The sequence below is a fragment of the Lepidochelys kempii genome, chromosome 14 (genome assembly GCF_965140285.1).
Source record: "Lepidochelys kempii isolate rLepKem1 chromosome 14, rLepKem1.hap1, whole genome shotgun sequence".
Taxonomy (NCBI): Eukaryota; Metazoa; Chordata; order Testudines; family Cheloniidae; genus Lepidochelys; species Lepidochelys kempii.
This window is the reverse complement of record NC_136393.1, coordinates 24868305-24889055: the sequence shown is the minus strand read 5'-3', so window position 1 is coordinate 24889055 and position 20751 is coordinate 24868305. Positions and strand designations below refer to the sequence as shown.

The 20751-nt window shown below is 48.3% G+C and overlaps 1 protein-coding gene across 1 annotated transcript in view; it reads right to left on the bottom strand.

The window, feature by feature from the left end:
• The window catches only part of SHISA6 (shisa family member 6), a 395417-nt gene that overhangs the window by 365032 nt on the left and 9634 nt on the right, over positions 1-20751 (bottom strand). Inside the window, exon 2 of the mRNA XM_073310637.2 lies at positions 10661-10821. Within this exon, the coding sequence (XP_073166738.1) occupies positions 10661-10821 (161 nt within the window). The remainder of the gene's footprint in view (positions 1-10660; positions 10822-20751) is intronic.

The window sequence follows — 20751 nt, the reverse complement described above, 5'->3', positions numbered from 1 at the left end:
GGCAGACAATGCACACACAGAGAAAGAGGGCAAAGCTGTAGAAATGGTGTGTGCTGCTCTGGTGTGGAGAATCACAGGCCCAGAACCCCAAGCACTCTGGGCAAGTGTACACAGCAAAATTAAGTCAACTTAAGTAACATCAACATACAGCCCATGCAATAATTGAATCGATTTTTCTTGTCCACACTATGCTCCTTCTGTCGGTGGTGCACATCCTCACCAGGCACTGATAGCCTGGAGCCCTGCTGCCGGGGCTGACAGCTCAGAGTGTCTACATGGACACTGCGACCTAACTACATTGACTTAAGTGCTACACTTCTCACAGAGGTGAAGTTATTAGGTCAGTGTACTGGGCAACTTACGTTGGCGGGAGTGACATGTTAGTGTAGATGCTTACAGAGTTAGGTCAACCTAACTCCGTAGTGTAGTCCAGGCCTCAGTAACAGCAGGACGAACTAGTTGCTCTGCCTCTCCCACAGGGAAGGGGTGGCTTCCTTTTGATATGATTATCAGAGGGTGGTGGGGCCCCAGCGCATGACACACGTTGGCCATGTGGCTGGGGCATGGGGATTTTCCTGACTCATGAGAATTGGGCAGAATGGACCTCCCTGCCCACAAGCCCACCCAGTCCCGGGGTGACCTCCCCCTACCCACTAGCCCCCCAGTCCCAGGGTGACTTCCCTCTGCCCGTCAGCCCCAGAGTCCTGGGATGACCTCCCCCTGCCCGCCAGCCCCCCAGTCCTGGTGTGACCTCCCTTTCCCATCAGCTCCCCAAGCTTAGGTTGACCTCCCAGTCCACCAGCCTCTGAGTCCTAGGGTGACCCTCCTGCCCCCAAAGTTCTTAAGCCTCAGGTGACCCACTACCCCACCCATCACTGCACCTTGGGGTGATCTACTGCCCACTAGTTCCTTGAATGTCAAGATAACAGGCTGTCTCAGGATGACTGCACCTTGAAGGCCATTGACTCGTGGGGGAACCTGCTGCTAATTTTAACAGAGGATCCCAGCATTTCCTGGGAGAGGGAATTCCTTCCTTCACTGCCCTATCTTTCCCTCTCACACCCAGGGGTACTGAACTCCAGCCTTTGTTCCTACCATGCTCATCCCATGGTGTCCCTAAGAGATCCTCCGGGTTAGAGCTGGGCCAGACCCCCACATCACAGTGTCTTGCTTGTGCCTTCTGCCCCTCCATCTGGGGGGATGGGCTAGGAGATGGGACAGAGCCCTGCTGCTTCATGCAGGAGAGCCAGACAGTCTGACCTGAAACTTTGCTCAAAACTTTTTGGGTTCAAATCCCATGCAGGTAACTGCTCCACTCCCCGTCCCATCACTGTTTCCAACAAATAGCAGATGTGGTGAAACATGAGGAGAAAATGCTCCCCCTGGCAGAGGGAAACAGAGGGAGACTCAGAGACTCCCAGCCCAGCTCTGCAGATGCAGAGATCTGGGTTGTTGGGATAAGTACCCAGACTCTTAGGGTACTTCTGATTGTACAGGAAGATGGAGCTCTGTGCCCCCTCCCCATCCCACACACACTCACTGAGAGTTTGGTCAGTTTTCTTCCTTCTGCTCACCCCTCTGACGTGCCTGTTTGCTCTTACTCCTGGCCTGGTTCAGACAGGAGGGCACACACGTACGTGCCTCCTGTGGCTGTAAGGTCAGATGCCCTTGTGCAGTGGGCAAAAACAATGCAGACCCATGTCTGTGGGGGCACTCTGTGTGTGGGACACACACCCCTCCATTGCGGTGCTCCCGGGACACTCACACAACACTGAGCACCCACCAGATTGTCAGGCACACCTTTCCATCACAGCCTCTCTCTATACATGCTCCTGCTGCCAGGAAGGCCTGCTTCAATTCATTTCCCATGTTCTCCTCACGGTTTGTTCTGGTGTCTGGAGCAAGTCACGTCTCACTGTGATGCTCTCTTTCCAAGTAAATCTATATTCTTCAGCCACTCGACCTCTCGCTACTTTTAGTAGTCTCTCTTTTTCAAACAGATATTGTTGCCATAGTAATCCACCATTTCTAGCTATCCCTGCTCCTGAAAGCTGCAGAGCCTGGCCTTGTGGCTTGAGGACTGCCCTCTGTGGAGGGAATGCTAAATTCCTTCACAGTCTCTTCACCAGTGGCATGATCATTCACCCCTTAGCTTCCTCCTTTACATTGGCTTCGTGGCTCATTAGTGTATTCAGAGCCACACTTACTACTACAGAAGTGTCACTTTTCTGGAGCAGTCAAACAGTTTTGGATTCTTTCACATATTATCCATTTTGATTTATGAAATGCTTGCCTCACCCCTGCGTGAGGTTCCACCTTGCAACCCAGACACCGGGCTGTGCCAGAGCACTCTCCTTCCCTGACAGGTAACTTTGAAAATCCGTGGTAATTTGTCATGCCTTCCTACATAATGTCACTGGAGAATACATTCTTCGCAGGGAGTTTTGCCACCTGGTGGGTGGTCTTAGTGGCTTGAAGTCAAAACACAGATTTGTGATTTTTTTTTTCCAAAAAGTGTTAAGTTTTTAAAATTGTGAATTTTAGGCTTTTTCCCCCTTTTCTTTTTCCTCCCCCACCTTTTGCCACTGAGTGCAACAAAATGAGTAATAGCCAGGATTTTATTCTCCCTCCCTCTTTTTTCTATTACAGAGTAGCAAAGGGAAAATGCAACCCAAACTCTGCTGCTCTGAGACTTTCCAGGCTTCTCCACCTCTGGAAAAATGACATGGCAGCAGAGTTACAGAGTTCCATCTTTCCTTTTGCTGTTCTGTCACCTTTCCAAGCTGAAGAAGTTTTGAAAAGTTCCAGAGTGAGAAAAGGAAAATGGGAAAGTGAAAAACAACCAAACCCCAAAACCCAACCAAACCTTTCAACATCACTGATTATGTTGCATTCACTGGTAACAAGGAATAAAGGGGGGGAAAGGAGAGAAAAGCAGTAAAACCCCCAAAATTTAAAATTTTGAAATGCTCAGTTCCAATGAAAAACAGGCATTTTTTAAAATAAAACAGAAGTTTATCATGGAAGTGTGCAGTCAGAAAAAAAAAGTTTGTTTTTGTCAAAAAATAAAAGAAAGTTTTGAATGAAAACTGTTGACCAGCTGTACTTCCATGTTGTTTTCATGGTTTTAGAATCTACAGACATGGCCTTTTCAGCAAATACCCCTGTGATAACACCAAAATCACTGAGATTTTGATGACAGTGGCAGAGGCCCGAGTCTCAGGCCTTGTCTACACTAGAAAGGGTTTATTTATACAGACAGAGCTATACTGGCAAACCACACTAGTGTAGACATGAGTACTGTAAAAGACATGAGTAGTATAAACATGAGTGTTTACTGGTACAGCTTATACCAGTTCCCTGAATGAAATAACCTGTACAAGGAAAAGGACTTTTTTTCCTGTATAACTGCACCTACACAACAGCTTTTGCTGGCACAGCTATGCTGGTTAAGGGGCCTGTGATATTTCCACACTCCTAACTGACACAGCTATGCTTATAAAGCTTTTAAGTACAGAGCAGGCTAGCCCCAAGAGCAGAAGCCTGAGCCTAGGAAAGGGAAAAATAAAGAGAAATGAAATCATTTAAATATTTTTTTTAAAAGTCCAACTGAAATCATGGAATTCCCATGATGCAAGATAACCTCATTGTTCATTCAAGCACCTTTCAGGTCCATCCCTAGCTGTGCATTTTCTGTTTGGATGGCACACTCCTTAGGGAAGAGACCTTGGCTTCCTATGCTGCTACAGCTTTAGTGATGAAATAGCAGGCAGGTTTATGTTGATGATAAAGAGGAGGAGGCATTGTCATCTGGGTGTTGGTGGTCTGTGTGCAACGAGTTTGTGGTCTGGGTCCAGTATCTACAGCACAGAACCGATCTCCCTAGCTGGTACTTAACGTCGCCCCATCGGACAATCTGAATGGAAAACAATGATGGCCTAGTGGTGAGGGCATGAACTTGGAACTTAGGAGAGAATAAGAACCTTTGCTATATAGGCTAATGATTCCCACCTGGGGCAGCTCTCAGATGGGCAGATCTGGCTGCTTTCTGCTCAGAAAATACAAAGAGACTAAAATGCAAACCAGATCCTGGCCCAGAGAGTCTGCCAAAGCTGTGGAAACTCTTCAGTGGGAATTTGGGGCTTTCCTGAGGAGGGCTGAGGGGCAGGCCGCAAGAGACACTTGGGAATTGGAGCAAGAGGGCTGTGGCTGGAGGAATGTAAAGCAGCATGGAGTGGCCTTGAACAGAATCAGCCTTGTTCAGATCCCCCAGGTGTCAAGGCAGACTGGGTTTATTTCTTTCCATTTCAAATGAATGAAAACTGAGACGCTAATAGAGTGAAGTGAAATGAAATGTTGTGTTACTGGAGCTCCCTGGGGGGTTTCCATAGCATGGGCCTGATTCTCGAGTCATCACTTACATTAAGCAAAGTGGCAGTAAAGTGCTAGCACTTGGACTGTGTGCCGTTTTCTATCCACCTTGAACTCACTCTGAATGATGACACAAACTGCAAAACAGTAGAGAATCAGCCCCACATCTCTGATGCACAGTTCTGGATTGATCCTTGGAAACTTCATTAGAACAAAGTCACAGGGTGCATTACCAGCTCCAGGTTGTGGGGAGAAGCCAGAGAGTTGATTGTACTGGCTAGGAAAGGAAATCAGAGGCAGGGACCCAGCTGGAAACTTGGGAGACAGAGCAGAGGAGAGTGGGAGAAGGGGAAGAGGGAAGAAGACAATCTCCAAAGTTTGGATGAGATCAGAGAACCTCCAAAGAAGCATTCAGACTTTGAGGGGTTCTCTGCCCTGCCCACCATTACCCGTTCCTATACAGTCAGTGTGCACTCTGGCCTGCCATCCCACACACAGCTAGGATTCAATGGCAATTATTGCCTCATCTGTGCAATGATTGCAATGGCAAGTGTTCTCTGCTGCTCTGCCTGGGTTTGGCTAGACACGTTAGTTACAATTTCTGGAAAGATGGAGAGCATCTCCGGCACTCCTTCACATGCAGAGCATGCTCAGAATATGCCCTTAGGTGGAAGGAGCTCCTGCAAACAGCACTTTGAATGTGTGCATCTCTGGAATAGCCTGACTCAGAAGGATTATTAAAAGCCTTTTCCAGATATACCAGGCTAATCAGAGCTTTGACCTGTGTTGTTTGCTGCATTCAAAGTGGTAATCTCATCAATAGGTTGCCCTTCAGATATGCAGGTGCCAAAAGGCCTAACATGGAGGCTGGCACAGGAGATTTTTAACACTATGAAATGGTCTCTGGCTAGATGAACCAGCGCCTCCTGTTCCAGAGGTCGAGCTCCCCACCTGTGTGCCAGGGCTGGGTTCAAACCGAGTTCACTGGGTTTGTTTTGTGAGAACAATTGGTATCTTCAGGATTCTGGAGCCCACAGGATGTAAAGCTCTGACTTCCTGGGCCACATTCTCTTCTCCCGCCAAGTTCCATCCAGCACGGGCCTGGGAGCTGTGAGACAAAGGTGGCTTTGCGTCACTTTCATGGCTGACAGATCTTGAGGCCAGCCAGCAGTCTGTTTGGTCCCTTGCAACAGTTACACCCAGCAGCCGTGTCCCAATGTGCTAGCAGTCAGTGCTGGACCTTCCTGGGCATTCTCCCCATACTGGATCACCCTGGAATGGTGCAAAGCAGGCAGAGAGGACCCCCTAACACTTACAATATCAGGGCGGATTGTCCTCTTACATGAATATTACACAAATGTAACTCCAGGGGGCCTGAGTCTCCACTCCCTTACAGCACTGCAGTCAGTGGGAAATGCTGGTGTATAAAGAAGCCTCAGAGGGGGCCAGGATCTGGTCCACAGAGAAAAGACTGTACAAATTAGCACAGGTCACTGACCTCACTGGAGCTATGCTGATTTACACCAGCTGAGCATCTGGCCCCCTGACCTTACAGGAACTATGCTGATTTACACTGGCTGAGGATCAGGCCCCCTAACCTCACTGGAGCTCCGCTGATTTATACCAGCCACAGCTCTGGCCCAAGGCACCTTTTGGAGTTTTGTTTTGGGGGTGGTTGCGTGGGTTTGGTTTTGGAAGGGAGCGTCCGTCCGCACCACTGCTGTGAAACCCTCCCCCCATCCGTGGGGGGCCTGTGCTGGTCCTCTCCTCACCAGAAGCTCTGTTCGAAAAGTTCCTGGCTGGCAGTATCTTGGCAGTTCTAGTCTAGCCTGTGGTTTGGTCACCCACTCTTTGGGAAGATAACCTGCCAAACCAACCAATTCTCTCCATTCTGCCCTCTGCGGTGTCTCCACTGGTGAAGCTGAGTTGAGAATCTGGGCCTCATTTTCTCCATTAGTTTTCGTGGGCATCAGCACTATTGTCACAGGAGCTTCCATCATCTCTTCCCCTACCCACTTCTCTGATGCTGCTTCTAACTTGTCACTGGTGTTTCGCACCAAACAGTGTAGGGCATCTCCTATGGAGCCTGGAGATGCTCTCATCATGTTGCTGCTCACACGCTATGTTCTCCAAACACCCGGTGGCCCAGCAGATTTCCCACTGTTTGCTCACTCTTCCTTACTCCTGTCCATAATTCTCAGCTACGAAGGCCCAAATGCATACCACTGACTGTTAAACAGGTGTCAGAATACAAGCAACAAGCAAAGACCATGGCTGAGGAGAAAGGAGTTGACAATTACACAGGATTGTCTGTCTAACATGTCTCCAGGTGCCACAATGATGGATGTATTAGGAATGCCGGTAGCTTGCTAGATTAGATAGATGCTCTGTAATCTCAGACTCATCAGGTGTTACCTGTTGTTTACAACAGCACACAATGAAAGAAGAAGAGGTCTGAGTGGGAGGGAGGGAGGAACATTTCTGGCTGCAGTGAGTGCTGTAGCTCATACTGATCAGATGGTGCATAGCTGGAGAGGTGTGCTCCTGCCCAACCAGTCTCAGGCCCAGCTTTCACCTCTTGGCAGCACGGCTCCTAACATCACCAAAATGGCAGTTGTGGGTTACAGCATGAGAAATAGAAAGCACAGCTCTAGGGGAAGGGCATGAGCCACTTCCCTGCCAATCCAATCGGCAATGAACTCGACAGAAGGAGGAGGAAAAGGGATGTGGCAACATTGTCAGCTCTTTTGCTGCTCCCCAGTTGCTAGGCCATGGAGATGTCCTTTACACATGCATGGCCCCAAGCCTGTTGAGAATTCAGAGGGGAAAATAAATTCTGGCTCTAGCAAGATAGCCTGCGTTCACCATACCTGAAGAGTGTGGCGGAAGCAATGCTGCACAGTGACGTTTAGTTGAGAATAAAAGGCTTCCTTCCTTATGAAAAGGACATGGGGTTTTTCTCCCCGGGCCCCACCTTTTCATCAAGGATTACATCAGGCTTGGGCCCAGTGTGCCTCGAAGGAAAAGGAAAGCAAAGGGGGGAGGGAAACCCTTCCATTGGAAACCTGGTGCCACCTCCTTAGATCCAAGGCCCTCACCTCCCCCACTGGGATGGCAGGTACCCTGTGGCTCCTGTTTGCTCTAGGTGGTTTGCCCAACATAGAGCTGGTAATAGTTCCCATCAGCCATTGTAACTGTCTGTGTCCTCAGCAGGCTTTATCTGAACAGCATTTGTTTATGGTCAATCCCACCACCTCCTTGAGAGGTTTGTGGGTATTCTCCTTATCCCATCCCACCATTGCCAAGGCCTCTTCCAGTGCCATCTGTGTAGCAGGAGCTTTTCTCAGCAAGCTCTTTTCCAATGGTATTTGCTAAAACACAAACAAAATCTGAATGAACAGTCACCCTCTTCCCCTCCTTTGCACCCATTTCTGTTCCCTGGTTCCCTCCCCGCCCCACTCCTGCAAGAATTGCATTAGACCCAGCACTGGATGTTGCCTCTTTAGTGTGTAGCCTGATGCTGCACTTGCAGAGAAATAACCAAAATAACCAAGCAGAGAGCCATGAAACCCTACCAGCCTGTCATCTTTAGGCACAAATGAAGCTAGTGTCTGTGCTTCTGATCCTGGCCTCCTACTGTACCTCTGCTGACCTCCTGGTTACCTTGGAGCACCCACCTGACCTGTCAGCTCTTGAGGAGGCACCAGAAGCTGCAAACACTGGAATCAGCTAATTCCCTTGCAAATCTTCCCTTTTGCCCTTCTGGTACTTTCCATCTCTGATAAGAGTCTTAGTACTGCATCTTACTCAGGCTCACTGAGTCCAACTGGTCTCTTCTGCACACAGACTGGTGTCCCTTGTTTCTCCTTCTGATTCTTTGTTGGCCTGGTACTTCCTACCAACAAGTTCCCTGCCAAATTATCCTCCTTCTGGGGATAACACCATTTAGTTCACTAGCCTGAAAGGAAGGCACTGACCTAGCCCAAAAGAAGCTCAAGCCAACTGAAGACCCTCTGTACAAAACCAGAGCACCATGTCCTCTTTAATTCCTGTGGTTGTATCACCCCATCAGAGTTACGAAGCCCTTTAAGTGCTAGAGCCCTGCCATCCAAGCACACCCTGCCTCCTACAGACAATTCACTGTGCAGTCCTATTCTCCACCTTGACTCATTATTACTCAGTTTAGTTCACAGGTAAGATTCCACTGGCTAGCTCTGCACTGTTCTCTGGTCTCTGATCAATAAAACAGGGGAGAAGAAAAAAAAGTCCTTTCTCCTGGGACCCCTCGGGCCCTTTGTTCTTAGCAACATGTGGGAACTCTAGAGCTCATGGTCAACTGATCCAGACTCCTCAGGATCATGACATTGCTGTGAACAGCGTCTCTCTAACAGTCACCATGACACAGCCATGGGAACCTAATAATTGATTCATGGATGCTACAGCCAGAAGGGACAATTTTGATAATCTGATCTGGCCTCCTGTGAAACAGGCCACAGAATTTCACCCAGTGATTCCTGTATAAAGCCCCCAAATTTTGGTTGAATGAGAGTGTATCTTTTAGAAAAACATCCCAATCTTCATTTAAATAGTTCAGATAATGGAGAATCCACCACATGTTTTGGCAAATTGTGCCAATAGTTAATTATCCTTAAAATTTTACACCTAATTTCTTGTGTGAATTTGTCAAGTTTCAACTTCCAGGCACTGGATCTGCTGGTTTAAAGAGTCCTCTACTACCAGAAATCTTCTTCCCATACATAATATAAGCAACAACAACAACAAAAATTCAACAGTACATATAGGGAAAATACAAAAGTGAGAAACTGGCAACAAAATGGAAACAGCAATGCGGGATGCATGTGAAGTTCTTGCAACTATTTCTGTTTAAAAAAATTACACAACTGCAGAAGTACAGATTTTTGGCAGGTATATTTAAAGCTGAAGGAATACAGAGTAAAGTGAATTTATTCCCCAGGTGGCTGGCTTCCCAAATGTCAGCCAGACGCAATGGGGTTACACTCTGGGCCTGGCTTACTCTGAGCTATATTCAAATCTGGGGCACCCAGGATTTATTGATGAAGCCCTTACCAGTATTATCACTAGTGGGGCAACATTGTATCCAGAAGTTTCAATCAGTTAGGTTTGTACTGTATGTGAATACCATGGTGAAGACTGTATGGCCTTTTGTATGACAGTGATGCAACTCCCATCCAGCTTTCCTAGTGGTCTTCTTCATACAGCAGAAGGAGCATCAAGGTAGATTAAAAGAAAGTCCTTAGATCCTTGAAACCAACACTTAATACAATCAACAGCAGTATGGGTCCACTCTTGCACATTACTGAGCACCCGCAGTTCCTATTGGCTTCCATGTGAAGGTCCCAGAAGGAACCATTATGATCATCTGATCTGATCTCCTGTATAACAGGCCAGTAACTCCCACATCAAACTTAACAACTCCTGATTGAATGAGAGCGTATCTTATGGGAAGACATCCAAACTCAACTTAAAGACTTTAAGCAATAGAGAATCCTCCACATCTCACTTCACAACAGGTGCTTAGCAGCCATGATGATATTTAAAATATCTTCATTGTGATTGTCTGCAGGTAATGAAATGACTAACGAATCCATCACTCTCACACAGAGCTTTTTATCCTGTGACCCCAGAGCACTCTACTGATGGGGAAGCTGAAGTGACTTGCTCAAACACACCCTGCAGGCCCAGCACAGAACCCAGATCTCTTGAGTGCCAGTTCAGCACTCTACCCTCCTGGCCACACTACCCACTTCCCTCGGGATCTCAGTCATGTGCCCGTATGCTCCTGACATGAAGATCTGGGTCACAGCCACACTTTCCACATGTGGTCTTTCTCTGACTGGATAAGGTATCCTAGTTTGTGTGGATTCCTTCCTTTCCAGCTGCAGTATTCATGGAGCCTGGGCAGTATTTCACACTGTGTGTGTTGGGTTGGGGCCCAGGGGAAAATTGTAAATTCTCAGCAAACCTATCATGTACTTGCTGCTGATTCTGACATTTCTAAAATACCTGCATAGCATGACAAACTAATTTAGCAAATACAGCTGGATGACTTACAGAACCATCACAACTGCTTCTTGCAATACAGTTCTGATCTGATTGCCTCTTCGAGATGGTTTTTACCCAGCACGTTCGATGCTGTTGCCAATAAGTGGAACAGTGTAATGTACTTTACCGCTTCTCTTCTGCTCATTTTCGACATGGCATTGGAGCAATGGGCTGCGTAGGAACCAAGAGGAACAGTGACACTTACCTGGGTTGCTTTTAGAGGTGCGCACAGGGGTGTAGTGGTTTTTGGAGGATGTTCGGACGGGCGTGTTTTCTTTGGGAGGGGTATCTATGGCCGAGATAGTCTCTCTTTCACAGTGTGCTATTGGGATTGGCCCCTGCTGCCTTAGGATGTCTGCCAGAGCCCTGGAACAGAGAAAGCGGACACAACATGTTCACAAAGCAGCAAGCCTGACATTCAAAGGTTTCACTTGTTCATCTACAGTCTCTATTTGAACCCTCCAGTGCTTTGATTTGTTAAGGAAAAATACAAAGGCAACAAAAAACCTTGTGGCTTAAGAGCTACATGTCTTTTCATGGGTACGTTAGTGGACAAAGCTCCCTTTGTTCACAGGAGAGTTTGGCTATTGTTTAATCTTTCACGTTTCCACTAATTCACTTAACCCTGAGGTTATGTTCTCCCTCCATCACTGCCCTTGCTGTCATTGCTATTGCTGTTGAATTGCTTTCTGTAGCAGAAAGCCCTGCCTTCATAAAAATGATTACTAGGCAGACAGGATCCCCAGGCCAGGTGCAGCATGAGAAGCAGGAGTGCAGGTTTCCCTCGACTTGTCCCTACCCAGCCCCAAGCCAATTTTCCTCAACCCTGATCCTGGAGGTGCAAAGGGGAGTTCAGTCCCATTGCTCATTTAATCCTGACTTTTTCTGTCCACAGGGGGACCAATAAAGTTTCATGGTGGTGTTGGGTTTTTGAATTAGGGTCACTGCTGAGATATTTCACATGGGCTATCATTATCAGAGCTGCAAGCTTATCTGTGGCATCTTCCCCATTAGAGACTTGTCTGATGGAATCAAGATTGAACAAGGTTCTCTGTGGGAAAAAATATCTGCATTCAACACCATAGGAATAAATTGCATCTAGTGATTTCCCTGTGAAAGCAGGAACACTCAAAAGATATTTAATCTGTGAGTATCATACACACTGTGGAATAACTATAGCATATAACACACTGATTTTTTAGTGCAGCCAACAGCTATCTCCCGACCAGCAGGAGAAAGGGCAGAACTGTTTTGGTTGTAAGGGATATTTTAAAACTGATTGAGTTTGAAAGGTTCAGTTCTCTCAGACAGAGGGAACAGGCCTAAAATCACCTTGGGTACCAACAAAGAAATTCCTCCATTGCTGTCATAAATATAAAGGGAAGGGTAACCACCTTACTGTGTACAGTGCTATAAAATCCCTCCTGGCCAGAGGCAAAACCCTTTCACCTGTAAAGGGTTAAGAAGCTAAGACTGGCACCTGATCCAAAATGGCCAATGAGGGGACAAGATACTTTCAAATTTGGAGAGGCGGAACAAAGGGTTTGTCTGTCTGTGTGATGCTTTTGCCAGGGACAGATCAGGAATGCAGCCTTACAACTCCTGTTAAGTTAGTAAGTAATCTAGCTAGAAATGCGTTAGTTTTTCTTTTGTTTAATGGCTGGTAAAATAAGCTGTGATGGATGGAATGTATATTCCTGTTTTTGTGTCTTTTTGTAATTTAAGGTTTTGCCTAGAGGGATTCTCTATGTTTTGCATCTGATTACCCTGAAAGGTATTTACCCATCCTGATTTTACAGATATGATTCTTTTACCCTTTCTTTAAATAAAATTCTTCTTTTAAGAACCTAATGATTTTTCATTGTTCTTAAGATCCAAGGGTTTGGGGTCTGTGTTCACCTGTACAAATTGATGAGGATTCTTATCAAGCCTTCCCCAAGAAAGGGTGTGTAGGGCTTGGGAGGATATTTTGGGGGAAGACGTCTCCAAGTGGGCTCTTCCCCTGTTCTTTGTTTAAAACGCTTGGTGGTGGCAGCATACTGTTCAAGGACAAGGCAAAGTTTGTACCTTGGGGAAGTTTTTAAGCTAAGCTGGTAAGAATAAGCTTAGGGGGTCTTTCATGCAGGTCCCCACATCTGTACCCTAGAGTTCAGAGTGGGGAAGGAAACTTGACAGTTGCATATTCATAACGTTGGTGTTGCTCACATTTGCTGTCTTTACTGAAATGCCTTATCTATTGTCCAATATCAGACAGAGTTTAGAACCTGAATCTGTTCCATTTTGAAAATATTTCAGACTATGCCATACATGTGCACAATGCATTGCAGGAATAATTTGCAATGTACTGCACTGCTCTTCTTCTAGCCTCAGTCCCTCTTTATGAGGTTGGTTCTTTGAGTCTCTCTATGCAAGAACCCAACTGAGGCTCCCAAAGCACTTTAGTTCACAACATCCCTGTGAGGAAGGGCAGTGTACAAAACTCAATGTCCCAGAACACTCCCTCGCAGCCCAGTGGAGCACTGCAGCAGCTTTACCTCAGTTTCCCCTTGGTCTTCCACAACTGCACCCAGCTATCACTGCCTTCCATTGAGCCCTCCAGCCAGAGATGAAAGTAAGCCGGTACGGTTCGGTATGGCACACTGGCAAGAGCCGGTACACAGCCGACCGTACCGGCAGGGGGTAGCTTCCCCAGGCTGACAATTTAAAAGGGTCCCTGGGCTGCCGGAGGCCTGGGGTAATGGCAGTGGCCAGGAGCCCAGTGCCCGTTTAAACTGCCAGCGGAGGAAAGCTGCCTTCTGGGGTAGTGGCAGCGGCCAGAAGCCCCAGGGCTCCGGTGTCGATTTAAAGGGCCCAGGGCTCCCAACCACCACTACTGCAGCTGGAGCCCTGGACCCTTTAAATCACCGCCGGAGCCCCAGGTAGTGGCAGCAGCTGGGAGCCCTTGGGCTCTGGTGGCAATTTAAAGGGCTTGGGGATTTAAAGGCCCTGCCCCTTCCACCTGAGACCCCACCCCCCCACACCCCACCTTGCTCAGGACCCCAGCCCTGAGTACTGGTAAGTCCCTTACGTTACTTTCACCCCTGCTTCCAGCTAAGATACACTGAGTCCCACCCCTTCCAGGGTACCAGTGTCCATAGCCTTACACTGAGGCCTGTAAAATTTTCTTCCTCCCTATATCAGAGCCCACCATGTACTTTCTGCTCTTGATGCTGGGTGTCCTCTGCAGCCCACTCTTAAGGTCTGTGAACAGTCCTCTTCACTCCCCCTAAGTACCAAGCAAACCCTGACCCTCTCACTGGCCTCTGGCCCCAGGTTTATTCAGGCTTCTTCCCCAGGCCCCTGCCAAAAAGAGATCTAATATCCATGCCTGTTCTCCCTCAGGGCTTCCAGCAGAGAGACTCTCTCCCCTCTAGAGAGGGTTCTGGCTCTCAGGAAGGAGCAGTCAGTCCACACCCCTCCCCTGTCATCCTCCCCCTTCCGTGCTTTCTTCCTTCTCAGGGCTTGGCTACAACTGCAGATGTAGAGTGCTGGGAGTTAACCCAGCCTTCAGAGACCGCAGCAGGGAAAATGCTGCCATGTGTTTACACTGTCAGCTGAAAGCACACTGGCATGGCCACATTAGCAGTTCTTGCAATGCCACAAAGAGCAGTGCATTGTGGTAGCTACCCCAGTGTGCAAGTGGCTGCAGCGTGCTTTTCAAATGGGGGGGGATGTGACAGGGAGTGTGTTGTGTGTATGTGGGGGGAGAGACAGTGTGTTTTGGGGGGCAGAGAGTGTGTCAGCAGGCTGTCTTGTAAGTTCAGACAGCAGCAGACCACCCTCCCCCCCCAGCCTCTCTCTCACACACACACACTCACAGCAGCAGCATTCCACAATAATGGTTTGCTTTGTCCCAGAGCAGATACGCATGTTGGCTGTCAGAAATGGAGCTTTGAAAGGGGATATTCACAAGCCTGCAGCCGAGTTCAAAACAATGACAAGAGTGGCCACTTGACTTCAGGGGATTATGGAGCATTTCTGGAGGCCAATCACCGCGCAGTAATGCAACACATTGTCCACACTGACACCCAGGCGTTTCATCCAAGGCACAGCAAACTTTATGCTTCTTATGGAGGTGGATTACCAGGAGCGCTCCAGCTGCAGAGTCCAGGTGCTCTATGTGCCTTGCCAGTGTGGACATCTCAGAAGTTAGGGCACCCAGGGCTGATTTAATGCACTCTAACTTGCAAGTGTAGCCAAGCCCAAAGTCCCACACCCTACCCAGGTGTAGCAGGGCAGGGCTAACTGAGTGGGGCTGGCACCGGGCCTCCCACCAGGCCTCACTGTGACAGGAAGTATTATTAGCCATGTTTGGTTATGATTGATCACATGTAGAGGCCCCCCGCCAAGACAAGGTCCCCATTGTGCTGGGAGCTGTAGGCGCACACATGCAGCATGACACAGACAGAGAGAGGGGAGGGTGGAGAGTCGCACCCACTGATGACTCAGTTACAGCTCCCTAATCCTCTTGGCCCTAGCCTGAGTTAGAGCAGCCTGGGAGTTACACCAGTTTACAACAGCTGGGGGTGCACTCTGCCTCACCCCCTACACTAGAACTGTAAGTAGACAGCATAGGAGCCAATCATACCAGCTAAGAGAAACCTAGTTAGGGCCTGAGCATGGCAAAGAGGCCAGAACAAAGGAAGAGAATCAGGCCCAGAGCATTTAAGGCCCATATTTTCAAGTGCGCCCCATAATCTTGGGTGTCTGACAGTTTGGGTGCCCAACTTCAGACACCAACGGCCTGATTCCTCAAAGGTTCTGTGTGCCCATGGCTGCCGTCAACTGCACACTGAGTTGTGGGTGCTCATCGCTTCTCAAAACCAGGCCTGAGGGGTCTCAAACTGGCCACCCAAATCCTGATGTACAATGAATTGCAATATGGCCTTTTGTGACTAGCCCAAGGTTACCCAGAAGCCAGTGACAGAGCTGGGAACAGGAGCCAGGGCCCCAGGCTCTGCCCTGCCCTAAACATTAGAGCACAAGTCCTTCCTGATGGGAGGATTCGTTCCTCCCACTGGTGCTCCCCTGTTGCTGCACAATGCAAACATTTCTTCCCACTGCATTTGCAATCCTGCACGCTGGTAGGCAGGGGGACCAGGAGCCAGAGTTGTCCTTTCAGGCCTAATTCTGCAAGTCCAGGGCAGGGGGAGCTCCCCCTGAAGTCAATGGCTGTTCCATGGTGACCAGCATCACAGGACTGGGCTTCAGGCACACACCTCTGAGCGATTATTCAGGCGCTGGTTAGGGAACAGCGTCTGTGCTACGGAAATGCCAGGAGTCGCTTTTCAATCACAGACATTGTGACGTTATTGCTATTTATTTGCTGTGACCCTCGCCCTGGGCTAGGCGCTCCCCAAACACTCAGGGAAGATGGTCCCTGCTCTGAGCGATGGTCCCAGGACAGACAGAGGTCAGGAGATGCGGAACACCAGCAGTGCTGCTGGAACAATTTTTGTAGTGGGTGCTGAAGGCAGAAACCAAGGATTTGGGTTGTTACTACTACTTCAAACCAGGGTTTTGGCAGAACCCCTAGTCCCAGCACCTATGAACCCCAGGAGGCAAGCTGCATACAGGTCAGCTCGATTCTCTGAAGGCAACATAGCAGAAGAGGGGCTTGCAGAGGAGCTCAGAGGGGGCCGTGTGGGAGAAGGCACAGAGTGCGAGAAGATGACAAGCAAGGAGCAGAAGCCGGGCACGCTGGTGCAGTGGAGGGGGCAGAGGCGATGCCCTATCACAATACAGGACATATTGTTCCTCTCAATACTCTTGTTGCCGGTGCTATTCTTACTCACAGCTGGTATTCGGTGTTCGACTGAGCACTAGGAATGGGGCTGCCCAGCCTCCAAGATGAAGAAATTTGCTTTGATTCCCTAAAACTAATGGAGGCAATTAAAGTGAATGTTCTCCAAAGGGATCTGAGTCAGTAAGAAGCGCCCAACCCTCTCAGTCACTGTCTACCAGAACCAGAAGACTACATCAGCTCCTCTGGGTGAGCGCTAAGCCACATGTTGGGAATCTAGTCTGGTGTGTGAATCGTTTCCAAGAAAACCATGTGTAGCTGCTCCTCAGCTCCAACCAGGAGCTGAAATCCCTAATCTTGATTGTAAGTATAAAGCAAACTCGCACGCTATGTGAGGAAGAGCATTCAGCTGTAATCCTTTATCAGTTTCCATCCTGAAGGAATGGTAACACTGAATGAGCAAAACAGTCACAGCAAAACGGGAAATCTGTACAGTACAATGCAGTCAGCCTCAGGCTAGAAAAACAGAGGCTGTTACACTGAAAAGAAATGAAGAAACCAGAAGTGCCAGTCAGGGAAATTAGGTCTCCTTTTCATTTGGTTCCACCTTCAAAGTCTATGTTAGAGAAGCTGAACACAACTGTTGGAAGACGCCTGGGATCCGAAGTGTATTGGGACTAAAATGATCTTGGATAAATATGAATGAAGAAGCAACCTGCCAAAAAGTGCCTGCTCTATACAGAACGGGCTGCTCTAAGTGTTTACCACTCATTGCTCTTCCTTACCTCCTGGGAGGATGAGGAAAAGCTCTTGATACTATCAAACCAGAATTAAACAGGCAAGTATAACCTCTGCATGTGCTGATTAGTTGCTTATTAATTCATCTGTAATGTTGTGTGTGATCAAAATTATTCCTCATAAACCGCACCATGGGCTAAGCTTCTCCCTGCAGTATCTCTAGTGTAGTCAGACTGAGGATGAATTTGGCGCCATGTAAATAGCTCTATTTTAGCTGTATACTTTCCCACTGTAAAAGCTACAAGAAAGGTAATGGAAGGAGCTGTAAATACTTGATCTTATTGCCCTTATCATGTGATTAGTACCACTGCAATCAAATGCATCCTTCTCATCTGAGTGAGGCTTGCAGAATTGGGGTATGAAGCACCATAAAAGGCTCTTCATGCCAACGTCATCTGATATCAGAACAACAAGTTTTGCTCAGCAGGATGCTTTACCTTTAGTGCAGCAGATGGGATAGCCAGAGCTGCGTAACTGCAAAATCATATCCTGAGAGGATGGTCTATGACACAGCTTTTATTAGCACTCGATTGAAGTGAGATCATTAGGGACCAAATTCTGCTCTCAGCTACCCCCATGTAAATACGGCCTGACTCCACCATCATCAAGAGAATGATTCTGGATTTACACTGGTGTAACCAAGAGCAGGATCCAGACCTAGTACTGGTAGGTCTAGTTCAGAATTGTCCCGATTCCGTAAAGAAAGTGCAGATTAGATCCTGCTGTCAATTACACCACCATAATTCCAGAATAAGGACAACAGCACCCAAGTCACTGGAATTACTTTCAATTTAGACTGGTGTAGCTGAGAGCTTCTTTGGAAGGAAATCCAAGGGTGGGGAGGTGAACAAAGATGGCTCTGACTGCTGGAGCCTGTCCCTTTAAGAAGGAAAAGGAAAGGATGGTCGGAATTGCCCAATCCCAAGAAGGGTAGGAATGCACAGGACAGCAATGAAGTGGAAAAACTGTAATGACCCTGCAGCGAGCCCCTGAGGAGGAGAAGAGCAAGGAACAGACAGTGCTAAAGTGTCCACTGAGGCAGGGGAAGGCGAGGACCACGGAGAGGAAGTGCCCTGAGCTGAAGGAAGGGAAAAACAGAACAAAAGGAAAATGCAAGGCGCAGAGGCGGGAAGAAAAAAAAGTGACACAAACATGACAACAGAAAGAGCATAGGGGGTGAAATCCACGCAAGAGGCGGAGTGGATCCTTAGCTCGCTGCAAGTGTTTGGGGGTGGGGCTGCTTAGTGGGCCAGTTACGGAGAGTGTATATCAGCATAGCAACACTGACATCAGCAACAACACCACTCCATACCACCCGAGGATCTGGCTCCAAGGCATGAAACCTGGCAGAGTCATAGGAGCCCTTCCTCCTCCTCACAGGCTGTAGGTACTACGGGCCTGACTCAACCAGTGATTTCAGTGACTGCAGACTGAGAGCGGCGTCAGTGAGAGCAGAGCCAGACCTGAGGAACCCCAGAGACCTTCCTGTGCATGGCTCCTTCAGATGAGAGCTCTTCAGACCTGATGTCCTCTTTGCTTGCCATGGACACTAACGAGCCTTTGTCTCTCCTTGGGTTTGCCTTGGCATCCCAGGCCCTCCCTCCTGCTATCGTGCAGGGAACTGCGTAATGCCAGTTGGCCAGCTGTCTGCTGCCCTGCAACGAATGCATTTCAGACAGGCCTGTGCCATAGGCTGGGCAGCACTTTAGCATCCTGTCAGAGACAGCCACTGTACAACCAGGGGATGGAACTGATCAGATCAAACTACTTATGGGGATTTGGTAGCATCCACTAGGCTACTGGAATTGGATTCTCCAGCCCATCCACACGGCACTCCCTCTTGCAGTTGGCAGGGAAAGGCTACTGTCATGCAGTTTGGGGACAGGAGCAATATATAGTCTGCAGTGAAGGGGAATGGCTGGGTTTAAGAAGTTGGGGTTTGGACGCATACCAGCTTTTCCCATCACAGCTAATGAAATCTGAGGAAGGTCTTGGGGGCTGAAGGGCATTTTCTAGTTCCTACTCTACCATCCAGGGACTGGTTCCTGAAGTCAATGAGGCTACTTGTGAGAGTCCAGATTGCAGGTTTGGGCTTTAAATTGTACTCTCCTGAGATGCCTTCTTCTCAGACAGCTATAATGTAGCCACTATTGGTATGAATTAATGTGTTAGGTGCTCTCCACATGCACACAGGAAAACACAGTCCCTGCCTCAAGATGTTGTCTTTCAGGCCAAAAACCAGACGAAGGATGAGGAAAAGGGATACAACAGGCAAGCAGAGGGATTTGATGGCTCTGGACTGGTTGGAGGGTCTTTATACCTGGGGGAGGTTTCAAATGCACAGTAGAGCAGTTAAGCGCGTAATTCCCACTTGTGCCTTTGAGACCCCCTCCTAGCTCCTAGGGAGCACCCCCAGACCTAGTCGAGTATAAACGTATCTTACTTATGTATGAGGTAACGTTGGTGTGGAACAGTGGGTTTTAAGCACTGCCCATCATCCTGGTCCTATTTGCAATTGGCTTCCATGGGTATTCGTGTTTTCAGGTATCCATGACCCTGCTGAACTATGATGGCTAGCTCACATATCAATGGGAGTTTTGCCAATGGTTCAATAGGGTCAGGATTTGGCTCACACTGAATAAGAGCCAGTAGGTTTCTAAATGCTGGTGAGAGTTCTTGGTTCTGTCACTTGCTGTTCAGACTGCACTGCCATGGGCATTCTTTCACCTCCACTATCTGATTAGGTTCCCATACCCTGCAGTGGCTGGCTTCTTCAGTTACAGACTGGGGGAGCTTCCGAGTACACAGGCACATGCCTCGGGTCCAAAAGAACATCTGGGGAGATGGAGAAGGAACAGCTAAGAGATCCGGGAGAGTGAAATAAATATTGGATGAGCAGTGCATGACTGCGCTAAGGGAGAGAACCACAGGAATCAAACTCCCAGGGACTTCAATGGGGCCAGGATTTCACCCCAAGGGAGCTTAAGATCCCCTACACTTACTTGCTCGGTTATGAAGATTGACAGCCTAGCTGCCTCGGAGACCATTCACAGACAACAGGACAGCCCCCTGAAGAGGATGGCCCGCTCCCGAGGCAGTGGGAAGCATGACCAAGGAGGAAGTCATTTGGATGATACTCATATATTAGTCCTAGATTGATTGGTCATCCATCTCCAGACCATCTGGGTGCCATGGGAAATTCAAATGCAAAGGCCACATGCTGCCCTCAGCTGAGCAGAATTTGGCCTATATCATACTCTGGTACACGCATCCCCCACAGCAAGCTCTGCTAGTTTAGTGCTAAGGCTGCCAGACTGCATGGCTCACCAGTGTACACCATGAAAAGCAAGGGGGTGAGCAGCTCAGTCATTCAACACCACATCTACACTCCTCTCATCAGCTCCCTTTCTTCTACCCCATCTGACCATGTTTTGTGATTATATGATCATGTGCTTCGATCGGAACCATAGAGGGGGACTTTCAGAGATCACACAGTACACAGTTCTGTACACAGGTTTGTACTGGTGTGTGGCAGAAGTGACCTATGGGATCAGATTGCCAGTGATGGCTGGGAGATGCCCTCTATAATGTTTAGAGTTCAATTTTATGATTGTTCGTTTTCATGGATCACAACAAACCAGCATAGAAATTAACCATCTCTCTGCAATGGTGGCTAGGGGAGGTTATGGCGCTTGGCTGCCCATTGGACCCAGGGA